The sequence below is a fragment of the Antedon mediterranea genome, chromosome 5 (genome assembly GCF_964355755.1).
Source record: "Antedon mediterranea chromosome 5, ecAntMedi1.1, whole genome shotgun sequence".
NCBI classification, from domain to species: Eukaryota; Metazoa; Echinodermata; class Crinoidea; order Comatulida; family Antedonidae; genus Antedon; species Antedon mediterranea.
The window spans coordinates 8408717-8434180 of NC_092674.1; the positions used below are offsets into that span (position 1 = coordinate 8408717).

The 25464-nt window shown below is 36.4% G+C and overlaps 1 protein-coding gene and 1 long non-coding RNA gene across 3 annotated transcripts; both read right to left on the reverse strand.

Annotated features, from left to right (window-relative positions):
• Positions 1-1786: 1786 nt before the first annotated feature.
• LOC140049043 (uncharacterized) lies at positions 1787-9066 on the reverse strand. 2 transcript variants are annotated; one of them, XR_011845176.1, is made up of 2 exons: positions 2380-9066; positions 1787-1999 (listed from the first exon to the last, which is right to left on the reverse strand). XR_011845176.1 is itself a non-coding variant. In XM_072093854.1 (2 exons), exon 2 carries the CDS (start codon positions 8368-8370, stop codon positions 2662-2664), a length of 5709 nt encoding a protein of 1902 aa, XP_071949955.1. In that variant the 5' UTR covers positions 8371-8516; positions 8897-9066; the 3' UTR covers positions 1787-2661. The 2 variants fall into 2 exon arrangements, 1 of the variants encoding a protein (XP_071949955.1); XM_072093854.1 differs by having other exon boundaries at positions 1787-8516; positions 8897-9066.
• A 10648-nt stretch (positions 9067-19714) lies between these two features.
• On the reverse strand, positions 19715-20978 carry LOC140050193 (uncharacterized). Its single transcript, XR_011845373.1, has 3 exons — positions 20621-20978; positions 20078-20295; positions 19715-19968 (listed from the first exon to the last, which is right to left on the reverse strand). It is a non-coding gene; the product is annotated as an uncharacterized lncRNA (long non-coding RNA).
• Positions 20979-25464: the final 4486 nt, after the last annotated feature.

A 25464-nucleotide genomic window follows, 5' to 3' on the forward strand; every position in this document is an offset into this window, starting at 1 on the left:
GGCCTGTGTATAGCCTAGCACATGAATAAAGTGTATGATCGGAATTCATTAAATTAGTTATACACCAGTATAATTCTAGCTAAGAATAGTGACGTACTAATACATTATTTACTGTTTTATATTTGTGATAGTTGTTCTTATTGCGTGATCAAGGTTCGTGTCGCGTCGTCGTGAGATATGTTAAATACATACTGTTGTTCGAATGAATTACACACGACATCAATAATGTATCTCCGGGATAACAGAGTAGATATTGGATTTCATAATCGTTCATGTTATTTCAGTTCCAATGTTGTGTCTTATTTGTTTTCATAAAACTTAATCATAGGAATACGAACGATCTGTGTTTTGATGTCGTAATAAGTTATTTAGTCTAAATGTCTGAACTTATTATAAAAGATTATTTATAGCCCTTTCCTCCAGCATTTAATCAATCGTTGCTTTTATTGTTCCTTTTGTAGTTTTTAAAATTGACAACATTGTGAAGTTATTCTTGTATAACGCGATCGTTCTAAAGATAATTTGTTGATAAAAAAAACACTGAAAATTTTGTTTTTGTAGTAACTAGAATTATTAATAGATAAAGAGTCACGTGTGAGCTAGGCCTGTATATTTTATGTTAATGCGCGTAATGATGAATTCAATATTTTCTTTCATTTCCAGTTCGGCGGTATCACTTAATTTTACTTTTAAGAAATGTTGGCATGACAATGTATTTTTATATGGAAATAGGTTTTATATGCACTCATAAATATTTATTGTATCCGTATTATTAGGATAATTATTGATGAAAGAAAGACACACCAGAGTTTAAGCCAATGCTACTTTAATTTTGTTTACAATCACTTAATTTTACTTTTAAGAAATGTTGGCATGACAATGTATTTTTATATGGAAATAGGTTTTATATGCACTCATAAATATTTATTGTATCCGTATTAGGATAATTATTGATGAAAGAAAGACACACCAGAGTTTAAGCCAATGCTACTTTAATTTTGTTTACAATGCGTCCGCAATTTGAAGTTTCACCCATGTGTTGTCCGTGTATGTGATACCATTGTGTTGTTGAATTGCCCTTTTTAAAATAAACTATACGGTATTATATTTTGTATTACCATTTTTCTTACATTGCCTTTTGACGAACTAAGGAGACTTCATATTCCAATTTTATTTAAAAACGTGATTTAAAACGCTTCATCGCCGTACTGTAAGTTTTCTACACTATCAAACTTTATTTGACAAAAAATGTGATGTGCCCATATATGGAGATGATGATGCCATAGCACTACCATATTGGGAATATTTCACTACCATTGCCACTCATTATTCCTGGGCCGTGTATGTGCGTCTTAATTATAAAGCTCTGTCTACACTATCCAACTTATAGTTTGTCAAAACAAGTGTGAAGTGCCCAAATATGGTAGTGATATGACATCATTCATTCATTCATTCATTTATTTGATCAAAATCACATAAAAACAAGTAAAAAAGGTTCATGAATAAAACAGTATAAAAACAACATATAAAGAGATAGAAAGGGGGAGAAAAAGTGATTTCGATCAGGATCGTCCAAGAAAAGCAATAACTCAGGTTTATTTCCATTGGGGTCCTTGAGGTAAAAAAAGTTTAAAAAGTTAAAAATAAGTTTAGATGCTATGCCGTTTCGATGCGAGATTGTTTTTAACTAAATTTCTCCATATATGGGCACATCACATTTTTGTCACATAAAGTGTTATAGTGTAGACAGAGCTTAATGAAGAACTCACTTAATATAAATGTTCCTAATCCATTTTAGTTTCTTTCCTTTTCTTTTTATATAGACCTATAATTTATTTTTCTTTACAATGATGTAACCGTACATGTGCTGACCTCACGAGCTTGAACCGTCAAACTCGCTATTCAGTAGATAAACCCAATCCACGACAAAAAATACTGCAACACAATCACTTGTTGACTGACTCTTTAATACAGCAAATTCAGCCATAAACAGGGTGAACTGAAATTAAGCATACTTAAATCCAGCTCCAAATAGTAATAATAAACATAACATAAATATAAAACTATCTGCAAAACAGATCAAACGTAGCGCCCTCTTACGGAGGTGTACATGCCTAAAGAACATATTAAACAAGTCATCAAATAATCAACAGCGCCCTCATACGGACGTACTACTTCTATAGATACGGCATACAAAATAGAACACCGCCCTCTACACGGAGACTCGTGTTTATCGCCATGCTGTTCAAGCGATCGTATACGATTCAATCTACGCAGGCCTAGGCCTACGACCACAATGTAGTATAGCATTAATAATCTAGGCCACTACTGTGGTTCATATAATTCTAATTATTGTAATATAATACTCTAACAACTTACAAGCAATGTGCGGCCTACTAGTTTAGTAAATTACACACTATCTCGGCACAATAAGACATTTAGAAGCCGAACTCTAGAACACATGTAGTCAATGCGAAACTTATAACATGGATCCTATTTACATACGCCCTCTCTCGGAAAGGAACGATGCAGCTAAAATAGGAGCAACACACTCCCCGTCTGGTATCTAAAGGATACCATTCATATCAAAAAGTTAAAACATAAACAAAATAACAAAGGAATATGACATAATGTTCATTATAATAATGTTCAATGTAACTCTTAAGGAGTCGGCATTATCAGTACCAATTCACTAATCGGTCTTGCAAAGGTTTTCAGTTCTCCACCTCTATAAACAGTCACTTCCACTCTCCTAACTCGTCCGTCTGATCCTTCAATTGCTTTAACGATTCGTCCCAAAGGCCAATCATTTCTGACGGTGTCTTTCTCCTTTAGAAGAACAATATCTCCTTCCTTTATATTCCTCTTTTCATGTTGCCACTTGCTTCTGTTCTGAAGTGTAGGGATATAGTCTCTTTTCCATTTTGCCCAAAATTTGTTAGCCAAGTGCTGTACCGTTCGCCACTGCTTACCATACAAATCAGCATTACAAAACGCTCCAGGAGGTGCTGCGAATGGTTGAGACTTTTGAGTAAGTAGAGTGTTTGGTGATATTATTTGTGGTGATTCAGGATCAGTAGAGACTTCTACTAAGGGTCGTGCATTAATAATTCCTGATACTTCTGCCATTAGTGTTACCAGGACTTCGTGGGTTAACTTGGTTTCTCCAAGATCTCTAAACATACCATCTATAATCTTCCTTGCTACTCCAATCATACGTTCCCAACTTCCTCCCATATGGGATGCATGAGGCGGGTTGAACACCCACTCACATTCACGGGTCAATAGATAGCGTTTAATTTTATCTTGTCCTTCTTTCTGAATACTTTCACCCAAGATATTGCACGCACCAACAAAATTCGTCCCACAATCTGACCGTAGTTGTTTCGCAGGACCTCTTATCGCAAAGAATCTTCTAAGGGCGTTCAAGCAGCTTGAGGTATCCATACACTCTATCACCTCTATATGGACAGCCCGACTACACATGCAAGTAAACAAAATGGCCCATCGTTTTCCGTTTGCTTGTCCACCCCTTGTGCGCCGTGTTCGTACCATCCAAGGACCGAATACGTCAAGCCCTACATATGTGAATGGGGGAGCTGATGTTAAGCGTTCCTTAGGTAAATCAGCCATTTTCTGTGTCTCTTGCTTTCCTCTTTGCTTCTTGCAAACTACACACTTTCCAAGCTCCTTTGAGATTGACCTCTTGCCACCTATTATCCAGAAGCCTTCACTACGTATTCTGCCATGTGTTAGGTGTCTGCCTTGGTGTTGAACTTGTTGGTGGTAGTGGCGGATGATTAATGTTGTGACATGGTGATGTTTGGGAAGAATCATAGGATGCGCTCCTTCTTCGGCTAGTCCCATTTCTAAACGTCCTCCAACTCGCATGACTCCCTCGTTATCCAAATAAGGTGTAAGCTTTACTAACGTACTTGTCTTGGGAAGATGTTTTCCATTCTTCATGTGATTGATTTCAGCTGTGAATTCATCAAGTTGAGCACATTTTACTACAATCTGTTTTGCCTTGATCAATACAGGTGGTGGAATCATGCATACATGCCACCCACTACAGTCTTTTTTCTTGGTTTCTGTGAACGTACAAGCAATATGCACAAGACTTCCAATTGCTCGCACAAGATTTCCCCAATTCGAAAATCTGCTAAATCGCTCGGATCCCAATGATTTGGCTGACTGAACTTCTGTAGCACTGGCAGCTACGACAGGTCTTACTTCGGGATCCTCTTCAATTTCACTGATGTCCCAGACCGTTGTGTTTCTCTCACACGAGTTCTTATTAAGTAGGAATCTTGGTCCTTGAATCCATGCCGAGTTCTGTAAGTCTTTAGCCTTTATGGATCTTGTAGCTTGATCGGCTGGGTTTATGTCTGTTTTAACATATTTCCATTGTTCTGGTTTGGTCGACTGAAGAATCTGTTCCACTCTGTTCGCCACGTACATATAGAACTTACGGGTTTTATTTCTGATATAACCGAGAACGACCTTGCTATCGGTGTAAAAATGTGTGGCATCCAACTTAAAATCCAATTCAGTCTTAACACATTTTGCGACTTCTGCGGCAAGTACTGCTCCGCACAACTCTAAGCGTGGTATTGATGTCGCAGCTTTAGGTGCTAGCTTTGCCTTTCCAACAACAAAACTCAAGTGAACTTCTCCCACTTTATCAGTAATTCTGAGGTAAGACACAGCGCCAATGGCTGTGTTAGAAGCATCAGAGAATGTGTGGAGTTCTCTCTGGATGGACTGGTTTGATGGAAATGATGTATAAGGACGAGGAATCAGAACATCTGACAGTTGAACTATGGAGCTTCGCCACTTCTGCCATGAATCATGTAGCTGTTTCGGTAATGGCTCATCCCAATCTATGCATTGATCCTTTGTCATTTCCCTTAACAGCCTTCTTCCCTCTATAATGACGGGTGACGCAAAGCCGATTGGGTCATATATGCTGTTGATTTCTGACAGCACTCCTCGCTTAGTGAATGCCTTGCTGCTAACCTCCGTAATAGAGAAAGTAAAGGCATCTGACTTGACATCCCACAGTACCCCTAATGACCTTTGCGTAAGAGGAGCGTCAGATCCGAGTTCGAGGTTGCACATGTTACTTGCTACATCTTGAGGTGAGAAAGCCGCTATCACTTTTGCATCGTTTGAGACAATTTTATGTAATCGTAAATTAGCTGTGGCTAACATGGCTTGTGTGCGCTTGAGCAGGTCGATCGCCTCATCTGAAGTAGCTAAAGACTTCAGCCCATCATCGACATAAAAATTCTTCTCCACGAACTCTCTTGCATCTGCGCCAAACTCGCTCTCTCCTTCTTGTGCAGTCTTTCTCAGTCCTAGCGTAGCAACAGCTGGAGAAGGTTTGTTTCCGAAGATGTGAACTTTCATCCGATACGTTCTCAATACTTTGCTGGGGTCGTTGTCTTCGAACCACAGGAACCGAAGATAATCTCTGTGTTCTTCCACGACTTGAAATGAGTAGAACATTTGCTCAATGTCTGCTACAAACGCCACAGGATCCTGCCTGAACCGTATCAATACACCAAGCAACCCATTTACCAGATCTGGTCCACTCATTAACACGTTGTTAAGTGATGTATCTTGGAATTGCGCACTGGAATCAAAAACCACCCGGATCTTCCCTGGCTTTTGTGGATGGTACACACCAAAATGTGGTAAATACCAGCACTCTTCATCATGACTGTCATCTTCGACGAGCTCAGCATGTTGCTTTGAGAATACTTTCTCCATGAACGCTAAGTAGTGAGCTTTCATCTCTGGCTTCTTATCCAGTGTGCGAATAAGAGACTGCATACGATTCATTGCTTGCTGCTTGTTGTTGGGTAACCTTTTTCTTTCTTCTCGAAAAGGAAGTGGGGCTATCCAATTTCCTTGTTCACCTCGTTTCATCTCTTTTCCCATAAGTTTCACGAACTCCACATCTTCTCTGGACATTCCATACTTCTCGTCATCTTCTTTCTGTTGGAATACATTACCACCGAGTACGTCACAGCTGCGTTGCAGGGTTATTTCCTTCGCATTGATCATTCCTTTACAAGTTGTAAACATGGCGGATGGCCTACCATTTCTCAAAACTTTTATATGGTTTCTGTTGGCGGTGACAACATTCTTTTGGTGGGCTCCCCCTAAGCAGACGTCGCCAATAACCATCCAGCCTAGATCAAGTCGTTGGCCCCATGGAGAGTGATTTGGTCCATTGCGTACTTCTCGGACTTTATGAGCTTGAGCAGCATCTCGGCCGAGCAGTATGGTAATATTTGCATTTTCATCCAAGGGTGGTATCTTGTCCGCAATATCCTTCAAGTGAGGAAAATTGCTGGCTGTCTCTGGAGTGGGAATTTCTGCCTTGTTTCCAGGTATGTCATTACATTCAAGTAGCGATGGGGCTGCTATTCTTGTTTTACCATCCATGGACTCAATTATCAGCTTCTCCAGTTTTCGGCCTTGAACTTCAGCCGCTCCCGAACAGGTCTTCAAAGTATACGACGTAAGTTTTGCATTGATATTAAAAAGGTCGAATACCTCACTCTTGGCCAACGAGCGATTGCTTTGGTCGTCTAGTATAATGTAGGTTTTTATGAAAGTGTTAGGATGGTCTTCTAAATATATTTTTGCTAAACAAATTTTAGCACATGATCGGCTCAGCCCAATTCCACCGCAGACATCCGTACATGTAGTACTTACTACTTTGTCTCTTTCCTTCGTCTTCTGCGACTCTGTCCCCTGCTCCCCGCCATTTGCCTTCTCACCTTTCGCCTTTTGCTCCATTTTTACTTGCTCCCCGCCATTTGCCTTTTGCTCCGCTTTTACTTGTTCCCCGCCATTCGCCTTCTGCAAACGGTCACCATGGAATACAGTCGGATGACGATCACTACCGCATTCTCCACACCTGACATTTCTATCACAATTCCTAGCCATGTGTGATGTAGACGAGAGACATCGGAAACATACTTGGTTTTCCTTAAGGAATGACTTCTTAGCAGCATAAGTCTTGGCCAGAAAGTTTCTACAGTCTACCAACGGATGCTGACCATTGTGTAGCGGACACATCCCTTCAGATTTATTCACCTCAGTCATTCTCACATTTACAGTTGAACGTTGCGTGGTCTTAGGACGGTAACCTGTCTGTGTACGGTAGTTTCCCGGTGTATCAGTTTTGACCTCATCAACAGTTCCTCTTGGGACATCAGGATCACGTTGGATGTGAGCCATCTCACTTAGAAACTCTGTGAAAATGCTGAAATTCGGGAACGTTTTCATTTTCCTTTTATGTTTTGCGACCTTTTCTCTCCATTTATTAATTATGAAGTGTGGTAACTTCTCTACAATTGGTTTAATACCATGAGGAGTGTTTAACATAATCAGATGGGGTAGCTCCTGCATTTGAGCAACTGCGTCTCCACACAAATCAGCCAGTTCTTGGAGTGCGGTCAAATCACCTGCTTTGAATCTTCTGTATTTGGTAAGTCTCAGGATGATTTCAGCTGATATTAAGGTTTGGTTCCCGAACCTGTCTTCTAGCTCAGTCCAGGCCTCATGATAGGCCTTGTCAACATCTTCAACATGCCTTAGTCTGAATCGATCAACCAAAACTTTTGCTTCGCCAGTAGTATATTTACACAGGAATGACAGCTTTTCAACAGTGTCCACACAGGCTGTTTTCACCATAGCTTCAAAGGATCTTTTCCACGGAAGAAACATTATTGGATCCCCAGAGTAAATGTCCGGTTCTTGCAAGGGTAATCGCTGACGTGCCAGTATTCGAATGTACTCCTGCATATGATTTGGTTCGTAAGATCTAGCTCCAGGATTAAGAGTAGATGTTGGTACCTCTACAGCATTGTTTAGATAATTTTCTACCCGCTGACTGGGTTCCATCTTTGGAAGTTCGTTAAGCACCTCTGCCATTCTTTGACTGGGTACTGCATCTTGGGGTGCGCCTTGCACCTCTTCCATCTGGTTATTGCTTTCTAACTGTGAAAGCTCTTCCTCAATATCTTCAAAAGATATATGTTGCAATTCTGCTTGAAGGACATTGGCTCTAGCCTGTGCTGCAGCCATTTCTTCTTCTTTCTCTACTTCGTCTATGTCTAACATAGCTTTAGCTGCTTCCATTTCAGCCTTCAACGCCTCTAACTTGGCGGCACTCTTCTTCTTCGAAAATGTAACCCGAGCTTTTGCTACAGCAGCATCAGCACGAGCTTGTGCAGCAGATACTTCTAATGATGACACTGACTGCGATGATGCCTTCGATCTATGGCTCCTTGACCCTATTGACCTTGCTTCATCTCTCGCACCATCACGTCTTCTACTAGAAGTCGACATTGCTTTTCACTGTGCTGACCTCACGAGCTTGAACCGTCAAACTCGCTATTCAGTAGATAAACCCAATCCACGACAAAAAATACTGCAACACAATCACTTGTTGACTGACTCTTTAATACAGCAAATTCAGCCATAAACAGGGTGAACTGAAATTAAGCATACTTAAATCCAGCTCCAAATAGTAATAATAAACATAACATAAATATAAAACTATCTGCAAAACAGATCAAACGTAGCGCCCTCTTACGGAGGTGTACATGCCTAAAGAACATATTAAACAAGTCATCAAATAATCAACAGCGCCCTCATACGGACGTACTACTTCTATAGATACGGCATACAAAATAGAACACCGCCCTCTACACGGAGACTCGTGTTTATCGCCATGCTGTTCAAGCGATCGTATACGATTCAATCTACGCAGGCCTAGGCCTACGACCACAATGTAGTATAGCATTAATAATCTAGGCCACTACTGTGGTTCATATAATTCTAATTATTGTAATATAATACTCTAACAACTTACAAGCAATGTGCGGCCTACTAGTTTAGTAAATTACACACTATCTCGGCACAATAAGACATTTAGAAGCCGAACTCTAGAACACATGTAGTCAATGCGAAACTTATAACATGGATCCTATTTACATACGCCCTCTCTCGGAAAGGAACGATGCAGCTAAAATAGGAGCAACACAGTACAACAATCGTTTTTTTTTTGTGATTACTATTGCAGTATTGTATCTGATATCCATGATTATAAAAGCGCGAAGTATAACCGACCTATGGCGTGCAGACGGCGTCGAAACACATAGACGCCATAGATCTTGAACTTAATTGCTAATTAGACAAATCATTTTAATGGACGATTTATGGCGCGAAGTTAACCGTTATTAAGCATCTGAAATTAGCTATTTAGATTTTAGAGCGATAAATATTACATTGTGCGGAATTTATTGTGTCCGTTATTCACGACTATGCAACGATCAGCATAGAAAAATGCACAACTGATCTGAAATAAATTAAGCGCTCGGAAACAGTACGAAATAATTGGCAGAACAACAGAGGGCGTGCTATTTAATATTTTGGCCCATATTGAAGATACAGAAAACTCGAAATTTTCTGTGATGTAACCAATGTATCGATTCCAATGAAAATCAACAGTTATGATATTTTGTAGGTCTTGTAAATTCAATAAGATAACTTGAACATTTCCACGTTATTGTGCACAAATTGCAAACAAACATTTAAAAAAGTAACCTTGCAAGTTTATTTTTTTTTTATCTAGCAATTGCTGACCCTCATAGGTTCACAAAACAAACATAACACAAGATGCTCACATGTCTTTGGGAGTGGAGTTGTAATGTTGTCCTTTGGAGGGGTATCCAAGCATCATAACCACCAAGCCACACCACCACTACTTATTGAAATTAAATAATACGTTTATCATAGATTTAGTTTAACTGCGCTTCTTGCATATTATCACTTAACAGACTCGTGTCAGAGTGAGATACCGACCGATGTATGCCAAAACCGTGGCTGTTCACGGTCAGTAGATTTCTATCAATGTTCGTTTGCAATTTGATGTCGGAGATGTAAAATTTGACACAAAGCACAATACCTAGGTCATATTCTGTGCATGAGATTTAATTTAATTATTTGATGATAGCTGTTTGGATCTAAACCTTAGATAAATGCCAAGATTTAAACATGTTTGAACACGTTTTTAATACTGACAATTTTACTTTTAATTCATTCTCTCTTAGAACCATAGATGATCATGTTGTTGCAGATGCATACAATTTAGATTGTTTAAAATAATATAAACCAAAAGTCATTCTTTGAAGATTACACCAAGCTAAAAAAAAAGTCCTAGCCTTGAGTGTTATCTCCTTGATGAAACCAATTTCACAGGTGAAAGCTTAAAATTTAAAACAAGATCGAATACTTTACCCCTTGATAGACGAACCTGTAAATGGTCTAAAGAAATATCTGGCCACTGCACTATGTCAGAGTGGTGCAATAGAAAATATACAACATTTTTTATTTAATTGCCAAGCTGTAACCTTAATTCTATAAGAGAGATTGAAATTTTGGATGAGTCTGCAACATGGGAATATTTTATAAATGCTAATGGAATGAAAAAAACAATTTTAGTTTTAGGAGGGACATAACATGGTTCTTAGTAAAGCTGTCTTGGCAGCATTTGATAAATATTGTAAACATTTTCTTGAAGTTGCCTGGGAAAAAAGATTTGAGTTAAAAAAGAGCTAATTTGCATTGTTGCAACAAAAAAACAGTTTAAAAAGTTTAAAAATTTAAAATTAAAAGTTAAGAAAAGCCTTTACTATTGTATTTGATGTCTATGTATCGTTGAGTGTACATACATACATGTTTGGTTTATAATGTTCATTTGTATGTAGTTTAATAATAAAGTAATAAAGTGTTTGTCAATAAAGTTATATATTAATATCTACAACAACTCAAAGCAGCCGCGTTGCAGGGACTCTGAAAGGAGACCACGTTTTAATAAAAGGAATCACGAATGATTTCCACAGATTTCAATTGACCTGTAAAATAACGGTTTATTGTGATGTTTTGTTATAATTATATTCGCGCTGCTTAGGCAGTTATATTCGAAGGAACGGAAACATTAGGAAACAGTTACCATGTGGTATACCGTAGTAAACTATAACCTATAGCTTAGTTTACTACGGTTGAAAATGGGTATTTATAAACTCGGACTGGACATGCGCACACCCCAAAGCACGTCTGGGTAAAGAGAGTCTGAAAACATTTTCTGAAATATTGATATGCACGAAATCGGAGTTATCAGATGAGCGGCGTTTTTTTGTAAGAAATATTTCTTGTTTAACAACATAAAAAGACAATGGACACAGATGATACTATGGAAAGCCAAGTCCGCCAAAAATACTAAATCCATTCCCAAACCATTCAACAACAATTCAGTTTGTCTGACGTAAATCAGTTTGGCTAAATTCCAACAAGCATCATAATTTTGATCATATTTTAGATGAACTTTGAAATAAGGTCGCACGGCGGCCAAGAAAACTCAGAATAACAGTTTATTCGCGTAAGATAATTTCATAAACTCTGTAAACGGTTCAGTTATTTGTCGGCTCGTCCTATTTACGAGATAAATCAAATCTGACGTCATCGGGGTTTTTTTTCCATCTGGTTTTCGTTATAGTGACTATTTTCGTAGCATATTTAATGTTTTACTTTATACAGTTATGTGTTCAATGACACTATTTGTCCCTATTGTTCTTATGCTTGAAAAAAAATACATTTTCTCACGTTGTTACGAAATTGATATATTATGAGTGCAAGACACGTCTATCAAGATTATATCCAGTGACATGATTTATGCTAAACGTTTGTCGTTTACGTCAAAATTAAGCCAGCATAGATTACCATGCGTGTGCTTAGATTACTCCCGTCACCCGCAAACCTAAACAGGCTATTCTCTTATAAATAAGTAAAATAATCATTTCAATAACGAGACATCGAGTAGTCTGGCTCTAATGATTATGCGTTTTTCTCGAGCGAGCCAAGTCATATTTTGACGGCGATTGAATAACTTATTCGTGGTACGCACATGATGTACGTGGACGCTGCATTTTGTCGCGCGGATTCGTCTTTTTTTTTTTACTTTTATGGGCTCGTCCCACTTTTATTTCAGTTTGCAGTAGCCTACAAATTATTTAAATATATACAAGTTCACTCGTTCATTCGTCTTTTTATTGTAGATCTCTTTACTCTGAAAGACATAAAATATAGTCTTCAGCGAACGAAGGCAGGATTTACGTTTTGTTATAGGGCCTACAAGTACAAAACATAAAAGTGTATAAAGCTCTGTCTCGCTATCAAACTTTATGTGACAAAAACATGTGTGCTCATATGGACATGATGTTGTCATATCACTACCATATTTTGTCATATCACCACCATGGGCACATCACACTTTTTTGTCAAACTTAACTAGTTTTATAGTGCAGATAGATGAACATTCTTTCTTCAGACAACAACGGTATACTCTATAATAGTATTATAAAGTAAATTGGCTCACGTTTATAGCGCTCACCATTGGTGACGAGTGTGTCGCCTTCACGGAATTGTCTTAATTATATATAAAATAATATGTAGTACTGTGTTTTTATAATTTGCATCACTGTTAACATTACGACGTCATCACGCTGCATGGCTTATCACCTATTTTTGTTGATTTTCGTAGTAATAGGAGAAACAGTGCGACATCCCGTCAGTAATTGACGGTTTTTTAACGAGTAATAGGCCTACAATCGAATTGGTAAACAATTCCCATTATTCCGTCAGTAATTGACGCGTTGTTAACGAGTAATGCAATCGAATTGAAAAACAGTTTCCATTATTCCGTCAGTAATTGACGCGTTGTTAACGAGTAATGCAATCGAATTGATAAACAGTTCCCATTATTCCGTCAGTAATTGACGCGTTTTTAACGAGTAATCGAATTGATAAACAGTTCCCATTATTCCGTCAGTAATTAACGCGTTTTTAACGCGTATTACAATCGAATTGAAAACAGTTTCCATTATTCCGTCAGTAATTGACGAGTTTTTAACGAGTAATACAATCGAATTGATAAACAGTTCCCATTAATCCGTCAGTAATTGACGCGTTCTTAACGAGTAATACAATCGAAATAATCATATTAACTGAGCACATTGAATAAAGTCACGTTACGTATTTTACAGATGCTGTTCACAAATTGTGAGTAACATCCTACTGAGTAATACAATTCCGAAATTCCCTGAAATGCTCGCTTGTCCTTGTGTGTTATCATCATTAAATTAAACATTAATTTTGGTATAATTCTTTAAAATAGAATTGTAGTGTTTTTTCGTGAAATTGAATGCGGCCAATAAATAATGTGTGATCTCGTGTGGTTCTAGTAAGTCATTATGGCAGTATGTACTATAAGATGTGTATGTTTCTTATTGTTTTGTTCCCATAATGCAACGTAATGACGTAAGTGCGCCGCAAATAAGTTTATCAATCACGACAAATGGATTGTCCAAACTGTCAAGTGTGATTGGTCAACACTTGGGTCATGCCTACGTTGAACTATGATGATGGCCAAATGTTTGCAACAATAAAAATAATAATCGTTTTTGTTGAATATTCATGTCAATTAGTCTGATCAATACACCATGTACATAATGCATTAGTATATATTGGCATCATCATTGCTTATGCAAATACGATATGTATACACCGATTGGCAATAGCATATTAGTAAAAAATGTGATGGTTACGAATTGCGCATTTTGCATCGAGATACGTAGAATTTCCCCAAGGCTGTATAGTTATTATTGTCTTTTGTTAGTCCACCAGCCGGCGTTACGAAATTATAAGCTCAAGTATTATACGTATGAAACGCCTTGTGTGCCAAAATATTTATCTTTTATTAATTTCTGTCTAGAACATAGACTACGAGATACGGTATATCAGTAGGCCCGGGCCGTTAAAAGGTGTGTCAAAGGCCAACGGATATTGACTCAACTATTCTCATATAGGCCTAGACTTTAAAATTGTTATATTATGTAGTTATTTCAAATTATTCAATATTGATTACTATCTATTAATAATGTATACATCCGGGTATAGAATAATGTTTTGTTTTATCTTTTACTGCTAAGTCGCATTTTGATCGGTACCAAGACAAAATATATTATACTTAAATTAAACGATTTTGGTGACAATCACAGTGCACATGTGTGTAGCCTATAGTAGGAAAGAATTAGTAACATTCTTATTCGCATCATAATTGTGACAATTAGTAATGGAAAGAGTATAATTGGATAGATAGAACGTCATTTTATAAGTCTCTTATTAGTTAAAGCATGGATCGGAGGATGCTTACAGAATGCGTTAGCGCGGTCTTTTGCCCGGCAACTTACAAAACACCCCTTTCTCCCTCCGGCCCTTCCCAACAAATCTTTCCGATAATCCAAATCCAATAGACTAGGTCGACCTTGACTTCAAGCATATTCAGATCACTGGTTGTTGTGAAAAAAAAGCGCTGTTCTTATTATAGACGACTCGTATAGACAGTTTTTAGACAGTATTTATTCGAATAAACGCCCAGCGATTAATACTCACGCCCCCCTCGAATTAATTCTCCCCTTCCCCATAGAACATCATTGGAACAAACGCTCGCCCCCTCGATTAAATGACCCGGGGCGTTAATTTATTTTCTCAAATAAACGCCCGCTACATACACATTTAACTGTAAAATCAGCATGAGGTTACTAAGTAAGTTACTAACTAAGTGATTTAATTTAATATAATCATAATAAATTATTACGTGCGTCAGTCTTCCATTGTTTTCACTTTTGGATTAGCGCCCTCTCTTTTTAAATTATTTCTGGGAAATATTTTGTCAAATAAGGTGTGCATATTCGAGACAATTAAATCTGCTGTTATGCTGAAAATACACGTAACTATGATATGTGTATAAACATGGTATTTATTATATATGGTGGTGCCATATTGATTTATCGGTGGCCATATTGTATCCGACAGGAATCAACAGTTAGACCAACGCGTTTAAATGTTTAAATATTTTATTAATTTAATGATTGAATTTAGAATGTACAGTTCGTTGAATGAAACGCATTATATATTTACTTCAATGATGCACTATATTAACCAAAATTTGTCTATGTAAACTGTAAAAACAGCGTGGAGCTTTAAAACACGTAGTTACATGTTTAGCGTGTTTAAAACTTAAACGTGTTTAATAGTTACATGTTGTTTCCTCTACTCGTTTAGCAGTCAACATGTTACTATTATGTTCAATTTCTCGACATGTTTAGCAGTCAACATGTTTAGGTACGTGTTTAGCGTTGACTGATATGTTGTGTTAGGTACAGACTACATGTTTAGAACGTGTATAGAACCTAAACATGTTTCATATCTAAACATGTTTAAGGCTAAATGTGTGGAAAAAGTGGGTACAAAATACATGTTTAAGATCTAAACACTATTTTACAGTGTATAGAATAAAAGGTGCAAGAAACACGACATTCTTGTGCCATCACCAGTAGGCTTACTTTATGTAAGTATGGTGAAAAAAGGCGGGTTTCGGAGTGGACTTTTTTAGGCGACGGGGAGTCTTCCTTATTGTTATATTAATATCCTCATTATTTGGTTTTATTTTCACATTATGTTAAGATGATGACATGATCATGATCTCCCATTCTCTGGAGTATAACATGTTTGTGTCACGGCTTAAAGAGAAGTCAGTTCGTTCCCATTCGCAAAACAAATGTATTTTTCTCAGATTGTAGTCTAGTGTAGGCCTACAAAATAATTCGATTTCAACGTGTTGTAATGTTGTAAGTTCCCATACGTTATAATAAAATCGTAACACAGTTAATTATCAAAGTAAATAACACTATCTGTCCTATCTCACCAGATCCATCATGTGGACTTTCCATGACGTAAAACTCACACATTATGTGGCATCACCTGAATACCAAGGCGTTTTAATTAGTGGACTGTATCATAATTCACGGTTCTCAAACGCGTTGTGCCCAAAGGGCTTTTAACTGAAAACATGCACAATGTATAGGCTAAATCGTGTTTAGTACAATACTATTCACTTCCAACTATTGAAAAGGACATCAATGTAGCTGGAACTGAGCTACATTGAATTTCTTTTATATCATATTTCTCCTTATTTATAATAAATATAATGTAGAATGAAAGAAATCGGAAAGTTCATTCAATTTCCCTTCTCATATAAAATAATAACCGACCTTATTAAATTTCTAGATATTTTGGCATTTGAAAAGACAAATTCCAGACACTCAAAAAGCGTGTTGTCTCCAGGCGCATTGATCGGTTCGTGCCAACTGCTTTGCTTGATTCCAACACATGTCATGTTAGCCAATATCATAAATATACCGCATAAGCGGTGGTGCTTTATCATAAACGACATGCCTCGCTGATCGCTTCAAATATCAACCGGACTATTGATCACTCAAGTTGCTTAGCAACATCACTTGCTGACGTCATATGAGGAAGCGGGATGCACTCATCAGTTCCGAAACGTTTCGAGATCAGACTATTTATTTATAGGCCTACTCAAATGTGCAAGCTAAAATTTCATTTTCTCTGTCACTACAAAGTTAAATATGTCAAAATAATTAATAACTTGACTCGTCATATTACCGTACATAACTTAGGCCTACAAAATACGTGGATGTATTAATTGTAACGAACATGTTGGAATTCAATTAGGCCATTGTACCTATATACATATAAACATTAGCAATAGAGGCATATTGGTAGGTTAGACCAGGGAGTTGTAACTCCCTGGTTAGACCAAGGCAATATCTGAGCTCGTGAGATCAATGGTTTACGTGGCTGCGACACGATCAGTTCAATCAATCAATCGTTCGATTTATATAGCGCCATTCCAACATTCATTGCTCATCCACGCCCCGACACCTCGCGCCGCGGAAAATATGTACATATTAGTACAGTACTGTTGGTATTTTTCGCAGCCAGACATCAAAGGACTGTTAGGAGTTCCTATCTTGGCAAGGCGAACTCAGTGTCCTGTTGTTAGATTACCTTGGTTAGACACTGTCTATGTGTCGGATTTATAATAATTCCCTGACCACAATATAACGCAATTGAATTTTTTTCGAAACTAATGCTAATGCGTATTGGAAATAAAACTTAATTTCATAACTAATCTCATAATGTGACATGTTAGGATGTCCCCTGTTCCTTTTTCGCTTTTTGGAAACAGCAAAAAAAAACACAAAAAAAACCTCTATAGTGTGATATTAATTTTATTAAAATATGTTTGGTTTTTTTTTTATCAATAAGCAATTGTAATATATAGACGGTTATTAGTATATCATTTTTGATCGAATGTTTAATAACAGATTAGTGGATAATCGAATTATTGTAATAATATTCTATTGAACATCGCCGTATCTACCAGCAAGTACGGTGAGATCTGCTTAAAATTATTGCGTTATCGGAACTTTTAAGATGGTCCCTGATCAAGCTGTATAGTTGTTGCACAGCCATTTCGCTATGCCTTTCTTTGTAAATTAGACTTTCTGTGTCTGTGGCTGTTTAGTTAGGATACTTTATACAGGCCTTATATAATGTAACGTTAGGCCTATGTATTTGTAATCGTCTCTCTATGGTGGTTTAGGCTATGTTTTCAATTCAGATTATTTTTAATTTTTGAGGGATAAATAACAACTTCCACAATCATTTATAACATTTCAACGCATGAAAACAATTACATGGAACCTTTTTTCGCAGTTATAATAGGCCGCGACGTATGCCTGAAATCTGTTTTTCACTAACATGTCCTTAGGCCTATATTTAGAAAGCAAACATATATTTACAAAAAAGAAATGTTAGTTTAAAAAAAAAATAGAGAGGATCTTTCTGTCGCGATATATTTCCCTAAGTAATCTGTAGGTCTACCTCCACATTTCCAGTTAGATAGGCAAATTCTGTATAGTGTCACATATGCGTCACATGGGGCGCCTTTTTAAGGTTAAGGTTTGCGAATAGTCTATATACAGGCAACACATGTGATACATATATGATACTGTGTATCTAGAATTTGCCTATGGCACCATGATTAAAGAATTCTTAATCACGGCAAAATAATACGGTATTTTGCTAGATTTTTCCGTGTAGGCCTAATTGTGTTCTAACCTGTAGTTAAATACAACATTTTATTTAAAGTCGATTTCCGCTAGTCTCAGATAGGCCTATATGATAGTATAGGAAGGAAATAGTTAGCACTCCTATCCGTGATAGGTCATGACTATCACAACAAGAACACAAAGAGCTTGAATAAGTAGGCTAGTGCATGAATACCACATCGTCGGTATCAATACAAATATAAACGTGATATTTGTCTTGTACTGATGGGGTGACGTTCATACCACCTCATAATATTGTTTTGGAATTAACTTATGGTCTTGTATATCCTAAAATCATTACTAAATGTTCCCTTCTCCTTTCCAAATATCTTTTCACTGTTTAAAGCTATGCATTCACGGAGCCCCGATTTGGTCCTGTGGCCCATCGGAAAACGTCGGGCTACGTTAAGCTCTGACAAATTTATATACACTATCAAACTAGTTTGACAATTTGGGTGATATACCCAAATATGGTAGTGATATCCCCAAATATGGTAGTTATAACATCGTCGTGTTCATAATGGGCACATCACATTTGATTGTCCACATAAAGTTTGATAGTGTAGACAGAGCTTAACGATCACACGTAAACTGTTCTTGCACGTCGTATAAGAAATGAAACTGTTAATTTCTCCTAAACGCTACATTACATAAATGTAGGCCTATACAAACAAATGTAATGTATAATAGACATTACATTTTCATATTATATATATTAAATGTATTCGCCCAACGGATCGGAATTCGAACTCAGCGTGAACGTCCTCTGAACAAAAACCAAATATCGATCTTAATATTATAGGAATAATATTTATCTATCATTGTTAATATTGATGTACATTGTTCCGGGTGTGATAAATGCATAGTATTCGGACCTGAATACTAAAGTTATAAAGAATAAATAAATAAAAATAAGGAAATAAGGACTGGAAATCACTAGCTATGTATGATTCCTGCGATATTGTATATAATGTAAACAATATTGCTGAATACATTTTGTATTTATTTGTATTTATTTATTTAATCACACTCGTGTGCAATACAAGACCAGCCAATTCTGGCTTATGAGTGAATATATAAAATTATAAATAGACACGGATAAAAAATAAATCAAATAAATTAAGTACTTTAAACAGACTTAGGCCTCTCTTTTTCTTTTCTTTTTTTTTCTCTTTTTTCGAGTAGAAGGGAAAAAGAGAGAAAGAAAATACTGTATAGACCTACACACTAAAAAAAAAAGGTGCAAATCTCTACCTAAAAAGGTGCAAACCGATGCAACAATAGCAGCTCCCTTTAAGGTGCACAACTGCACCTTTGACGGAAGGTGCAATTTTGAACCCTGATAAAGGGTGCTATAATGCTCCTTTGGAGTTCACATTTGCACCATATAAGGTGTAATTTTCTACCCTAAAAGGTGCAAACAAAATGCAACAATAGCAGCTCCCCAAAGGAGCAAAATTCAACCTCTAAATAAAGGTGCAACTTTACACCCTAATAAAAGGTTCAATAATGCTCTTCTAAGGTTCAAATTTCTGTTAAAAAGGTGCACAAATAAAAATCACCAAAATACAAAAAAATATTGATTAAGCTTGGTATAATTTTATTCAACTTTAAAACATTACATTATTCAATTCAACTGCTGAATTATTGGATGGCAATTACCAGTCTTTGCACCTTAAATAGAGTGTGGCCATCTCTTCTCAAACCAACAATAGGCCTATTGCTAAAAGTATCTAATGATGACATCTTTGACAGTATTCTCTTCTTATTTCCATATATCTGAAACAGTGTTCTTGATGTCTGGTTCACCTTTTTTCCGAACATTTTCACCTGATTATGTACTTTCCTAAAAAGCATGAAAGAGGAAGGGAAACTATTATATTAATATTATCATTAATATGACAACATCATACAATACATTATTGACATTGTTCTGATTTTTAAAGTCAAATTACCTTGTCCACATGCTTCACATACTTTAAAGTATGTTCCTCTCCCTTTCCTCAGCTCGTAGTATAGTAGGCCCTATTATATACTAGAGTATTTTACGGTACATGTGGTCACATTTCTCCTTTTCTGGACATCTTCATTGCTGCTGATCAGAGCAGAGGTGCTCTTTCATGTTTAAACTTATTTTATCCCTCCATGACATCATGTAGGCCCTAGGCTGTAACTATTTATAATTAAAAATAAAGTGTATAAGAAGAATTAATATAGCCTATAGGTAGGCCTCTAGGCATAATAATACCCAACTACACTACTGTAACTAATATTAATAACTAGGCCCTAGGCTAGGCCACTAGCCTGCCTAGCTAGGCCTATTATTAATTATAGGCCTAGCCGCCTGGCCTAGGGCTAGGCTACCCTCTAGCTAGCTAGGCCTAGCTAGCCTTATCTATTTATTTAGCTATCATTTTAGGCCTAGGCTTATAGGCCTATATAATAATTAATCTAATAAAAACCACCAAATTACATGCCTATAAAGCTTCATTACTTACTTTTAACACGGGAGAGGTGTGGCATCCGGGAGCTAGACCTAGTTTTATAGGCCTGATTTTTTGGGCGCAAACTCCTCTCAATATTTAAACTGCATGTTTAACAACCGCACGCGCTTAAAATTATTGTTCAATTCCTGTTTCAAATAAATTTACAACAGATGCCTACATTATGATATTAAATATTCTAATAATATTGTTAAATATGAAAGAAAAGTTTACTTATTCTAGACTTAAGCAAACCAGAGTAAATAACCTCTGAAATTCAATATTTTAAAAATTGTTTACAGACATCTTGCGTGCGCATACGGCACGAAAATTGTACAAAAAGGTGCTATTATGCACCTTTTAACTGATGTTAAACCTTATAGGGTGCCCAGTTGAACCTTTGAATTTATCATGTTAAAGGTATAAAACTTTAATTTTCAGTTACAAGCCAGCGACTTTCTAATGTTCCGTAAGGGCCTGTTTCTGCTGCAACTGCTCAAAATACGGTATAAAAATACGGTATAAAATACGGTATTTTTTATACCGTATTTTTTAGTACCCCGTTTCTGCTAACAATACTTCTTGGGTGGTCGTGTTAAATTTCATCTTTTTTACCCAAATTGCCATTCATTTATTTGGTCGATAATTAAAAGTCGCAATAAAGGAAGTTTTACGTCTCACTTTCAACAGCCTAGCCCTAGTGATAGAGATGTTGTGAGAGCACAGAAAACATCGTAATGGGGACAATTAATTCGTTCCCTCCCTGAGTTATTGTATTTTGCAATGTTGTATTGCTTTCGCAGGCTCTTCAGCTTTGAGTTTACTTGCTTTGGAGACAAGTCTATTCCATACTCCTGCTTTATTTTTTTAGAAATGTCTTTATAAATGTGGTTGTCCCTTTTATTAGTTGGCCAGACATTTTAGCTTCCCCACACACATTTATTTAGTAAAACTGTGACGTCTTCGCTCCACATTTTCGCCGAATATATCTATACACGTGTGTAAAGCAGCTGACAGCGACAGAAAATAAAAACACGAATGTTGACCTTTTGTCATGTAAAAAAAAAAATACGGTATTTTTTATTGGCAGCAGAAACGGGTACAAAAAATACGGTATAAATTTGTAAATACCGTATTTTATCCACAAATTTTGTGGGGAAAATACGGTATACAAAATACGGTATATTTTTTATGAGCGCAGTTTCTGCTGCCAAAAATATACCGTATATATACGGTATTCAAAAAATACCGTATAATATACGGTATTTAGTTGGCAGCAGAAACAGGGCCTAAGAAACAGATTTTTTCGAATTCCGATATTATTATGAATCTTTCTTATTTTTGTTTTAACTTACCACAATAATGTCATTCTAAAAAAATTGTCATAATCATTACCTTTTAAGTTTTTAGAAGCCCTAAGTTAAATATATCAAGAAGCGTTCATTGATCTAACACTAATAGGTATTATTTTGTCACACAGTCACCATGGCCTACTTGGGCCTTTGTGGTGCAGTTCTGCACCTTTTTATACTTGTCTGCATTTTTCGATATAAAAGGTGCAAAAATAAACCTTTTATGAACTCTGCACCATTTTATGAGAAAAAGGCGCAAATTAGCACCCTTTTATAGGTTTGCACCCTTTATTGCACCTTTAGTTTTAAGTGTGTATATTTAAATAAATATGTTAAAAATTACTTGTTTAAAACAATGGACTGGCGTAAGGAGAGCAATTGATAGGCAAATTTAGCAACTGTAGAACAGTGGTTGCCAATAAATGTGAATGAATAGAATATGACCATCGACAAATATATTTTCTTTCATTTATTTATCCATTTATATTTATCAAAGTATATTCGTTCGTTCGTTCTTTATTATTCATTCACTAATAAAATGTATTTATTCATTCATACCTTCATTCATTATTCAGTGAGTCATCTGTTCGTTCATTCGAACATTCACTAATTCATTTATTTATTTCTGGTTTCGTTTTGTATTCTATAGCCACACGAACGAAAAAAAAAAAGTAGGCCAACTTTCTGCAGCGTAAAGCAACGAGTATTCACTATAGTTAGTAATAAATGCACACGTGGCGCCTCATAGCAAGTTCAATGTCTGTACCTACCTATACCTAGGGATAAACACAATACATTAGTGTAATACCCAGGAAACAGATGATTTGAAATGTATTAGTGTTGCATGTTGAACGTAACCATAATCCAATCAATAACAGAAAAATTTCCCTGAATCACCTAAAGCTATGCGTTTTTTTATTACAAAATTATAATTACTAGAAATGGTACCTGTCTATTTCGGGTTAGGTTAAGTGTTTAATATCAGTGTGATGAATGTTGCATGTAAGTCAATAGACTCATCGCAACCATGTATAGTGATTATCTATCTTCGCTTCAAAGATCGCGGCTGATTGGAGTGATGAATGTGTTTCGGAACCGAACAGAAAACGGCATATCGTATTTATTCGGATATTGTTCAAGAAGGTTTTAAGGTTGGGGGGTGGGGGGTTGGTGGGTTTTTTCTTTATTCGAGGTGGCGTAATTTCAAACGTGCCCCACAGAGAACGTTTGTTTGTTGGTGTGGGGTGGGTGGGGGTTGGAGGGTGCGCATTTATTCGAATAACATGCTTGTGTTATAAAAGGTTATTCCAGATATTTATTTATTTTTAATCGTATTCTGAAACCATGGTAAAACGTATTCCTAGTATTTCAATGTTAGAATACTAAATCTAGATGTACTGTACTTTTTTGGTTTTGGATTGAATTGAGAAACAGCGGTATCGGAACGTTATTTATAAATTTTGTAATTAGTAATATTCGTCGATGATTTAATAGGCCTACTTGTGTTGCACTCGTTCATCTTTTGAAATCTAGGCCACCATTTTGTTTATTACCCGACTGCCATAAGGCTGCAGCAAATGCATTTGTAGTATTAGTATGATAATTAGGCCTATATTGCTGGTATGTTTGTATGGATGAAGCGCTTATAACAGTGTGTGTTACAGGTCATACAATCCTCTTAAAACTCATATCTAAAACAGATATAACCGTCTCAGGACAACGTTAGTAAATCACGCAAAATGATGCTCAATAATTAGGAAAATTTCTTGGTGTTGCTTTTGTCCACTGCCGACGTGTGTGAAACTCCCGCGTTTCAATATGTGCAAGCATTACGGTAATTTCAGGGCCACCCGCCTGACCCGACAGACGTACTAGGGCCTACATTGTTCAGAATGATTTTTGTTTAGACTATTTAGAGATATCACATATAAGATAAGGAAAATAAAATATATATATGTAAATGTATCATAAAATTACAATTTTTGTATAGCTCAATGTACTGTTTTTGTAAGGTGCCACACATATATAGAGACCTTAAAAATGTCAAACCGACGCTTTCACGGGCGCCTTAAGACCTCCGATTCCATATCTCAAATTCGCCCCCTTTGTATCAAAATTTATATACAATATTGTTTATGGCATGGCTATGTTATATGAAAGTGAACTAATAAACTCATTGGGTTTGTTTATCTTGTTAATTTCTCTCGGTGACGTCAATCGTTCTTAAAGGCTTCAAATGGGTATTCTTGTATAACGCAAACAAAATTCTTTCTTCGTTTTCTTTATAAAAAAAAGTAATCACTTATATATACGTGTAGCTTTACTTAATAGAAATATTATAAACCTAAATACCTATTGTTTATATTCCACACGATCGGGTGTAGGCCTACGTCCGAACTGTCGAACCGAACCATACCATGAAAGCCCAGTGGTCTAATAGTATGGTCCAATATCATTATCAACAAAGATTCCAGGTTCAAATCTTGGTTCTAACATAATAATAATAATAAATTAAATTTATAAACATTTTCACCGTTGTTTAACCTTAATTTCCAGTATACCACCGGGCGTGATTCTGTTGTGTATTGAAAGTTGATGACCCGAGTGTTTACTGTATTGTTCTATACTGTATTTGATTAAGATTGTACTGACAACGACTAAACGGCGTGTCGGTTACAAGGAATACGTTACGTAAGCGATACGTTTGTCGGCTGTGAAATCTGAAATAGATTTTAATATTGATTGGGTTTAGGCTGTGTGATACAATTTTACCTTTAAATTTAAGTCACGGTTGACACACTACCACACGGGTTCACATTGACGTGTTGTGTTGTTGTTTGTATTTTATTTATATTCGACCTTCGTATTTTCCATTTCAAATAATTTTTCCATGACGATTATTATAAATTTTCCAATTTTTCCAAATAAAGAAGCTTTATCTATAATTATGAAGCGAGTCTAGTTTGAACGATTTTAAATCGGAGAGATTAAACGATACGCCGTTATTTTAAAATCGTTTGCAGACCTGGAATTTGATAGTTGTTTTTAAATTTATTTTCTTTATACTATGGTCGGTGTGGGTAAGAGTGGATGCCCCACTAATTAGTCATTTTATGAAATATGTCTAATTATGCCAAATTTTAACCACTTACAGTATACCTATTACACAGTCGCTGAGGAGGAGTGGGTAAGGGTGGATGCCCCACTAATTAGTCATTTTATGAAATATGACTAATTATGCCAAATTTTAACCACTTACGGTACCTATTACACAGTCGCTGAGGAGGAGACTTATAACAAATTGAAATGTATCGCGGCGCACGACAGCTTGGGGACAAATCCAGAGACCATAAGCATGATTATGATCAACTATTATCATGGTTTAGTATGTAGCTTTCAATTCAATTGCGGTATACACATACAATTGTTGATGAATGCACCAATTTAGTTGCTTTTCACTTAACATTTACCGTTTCAAGTGAAATACTGAAATACCGTCGTCTCCAA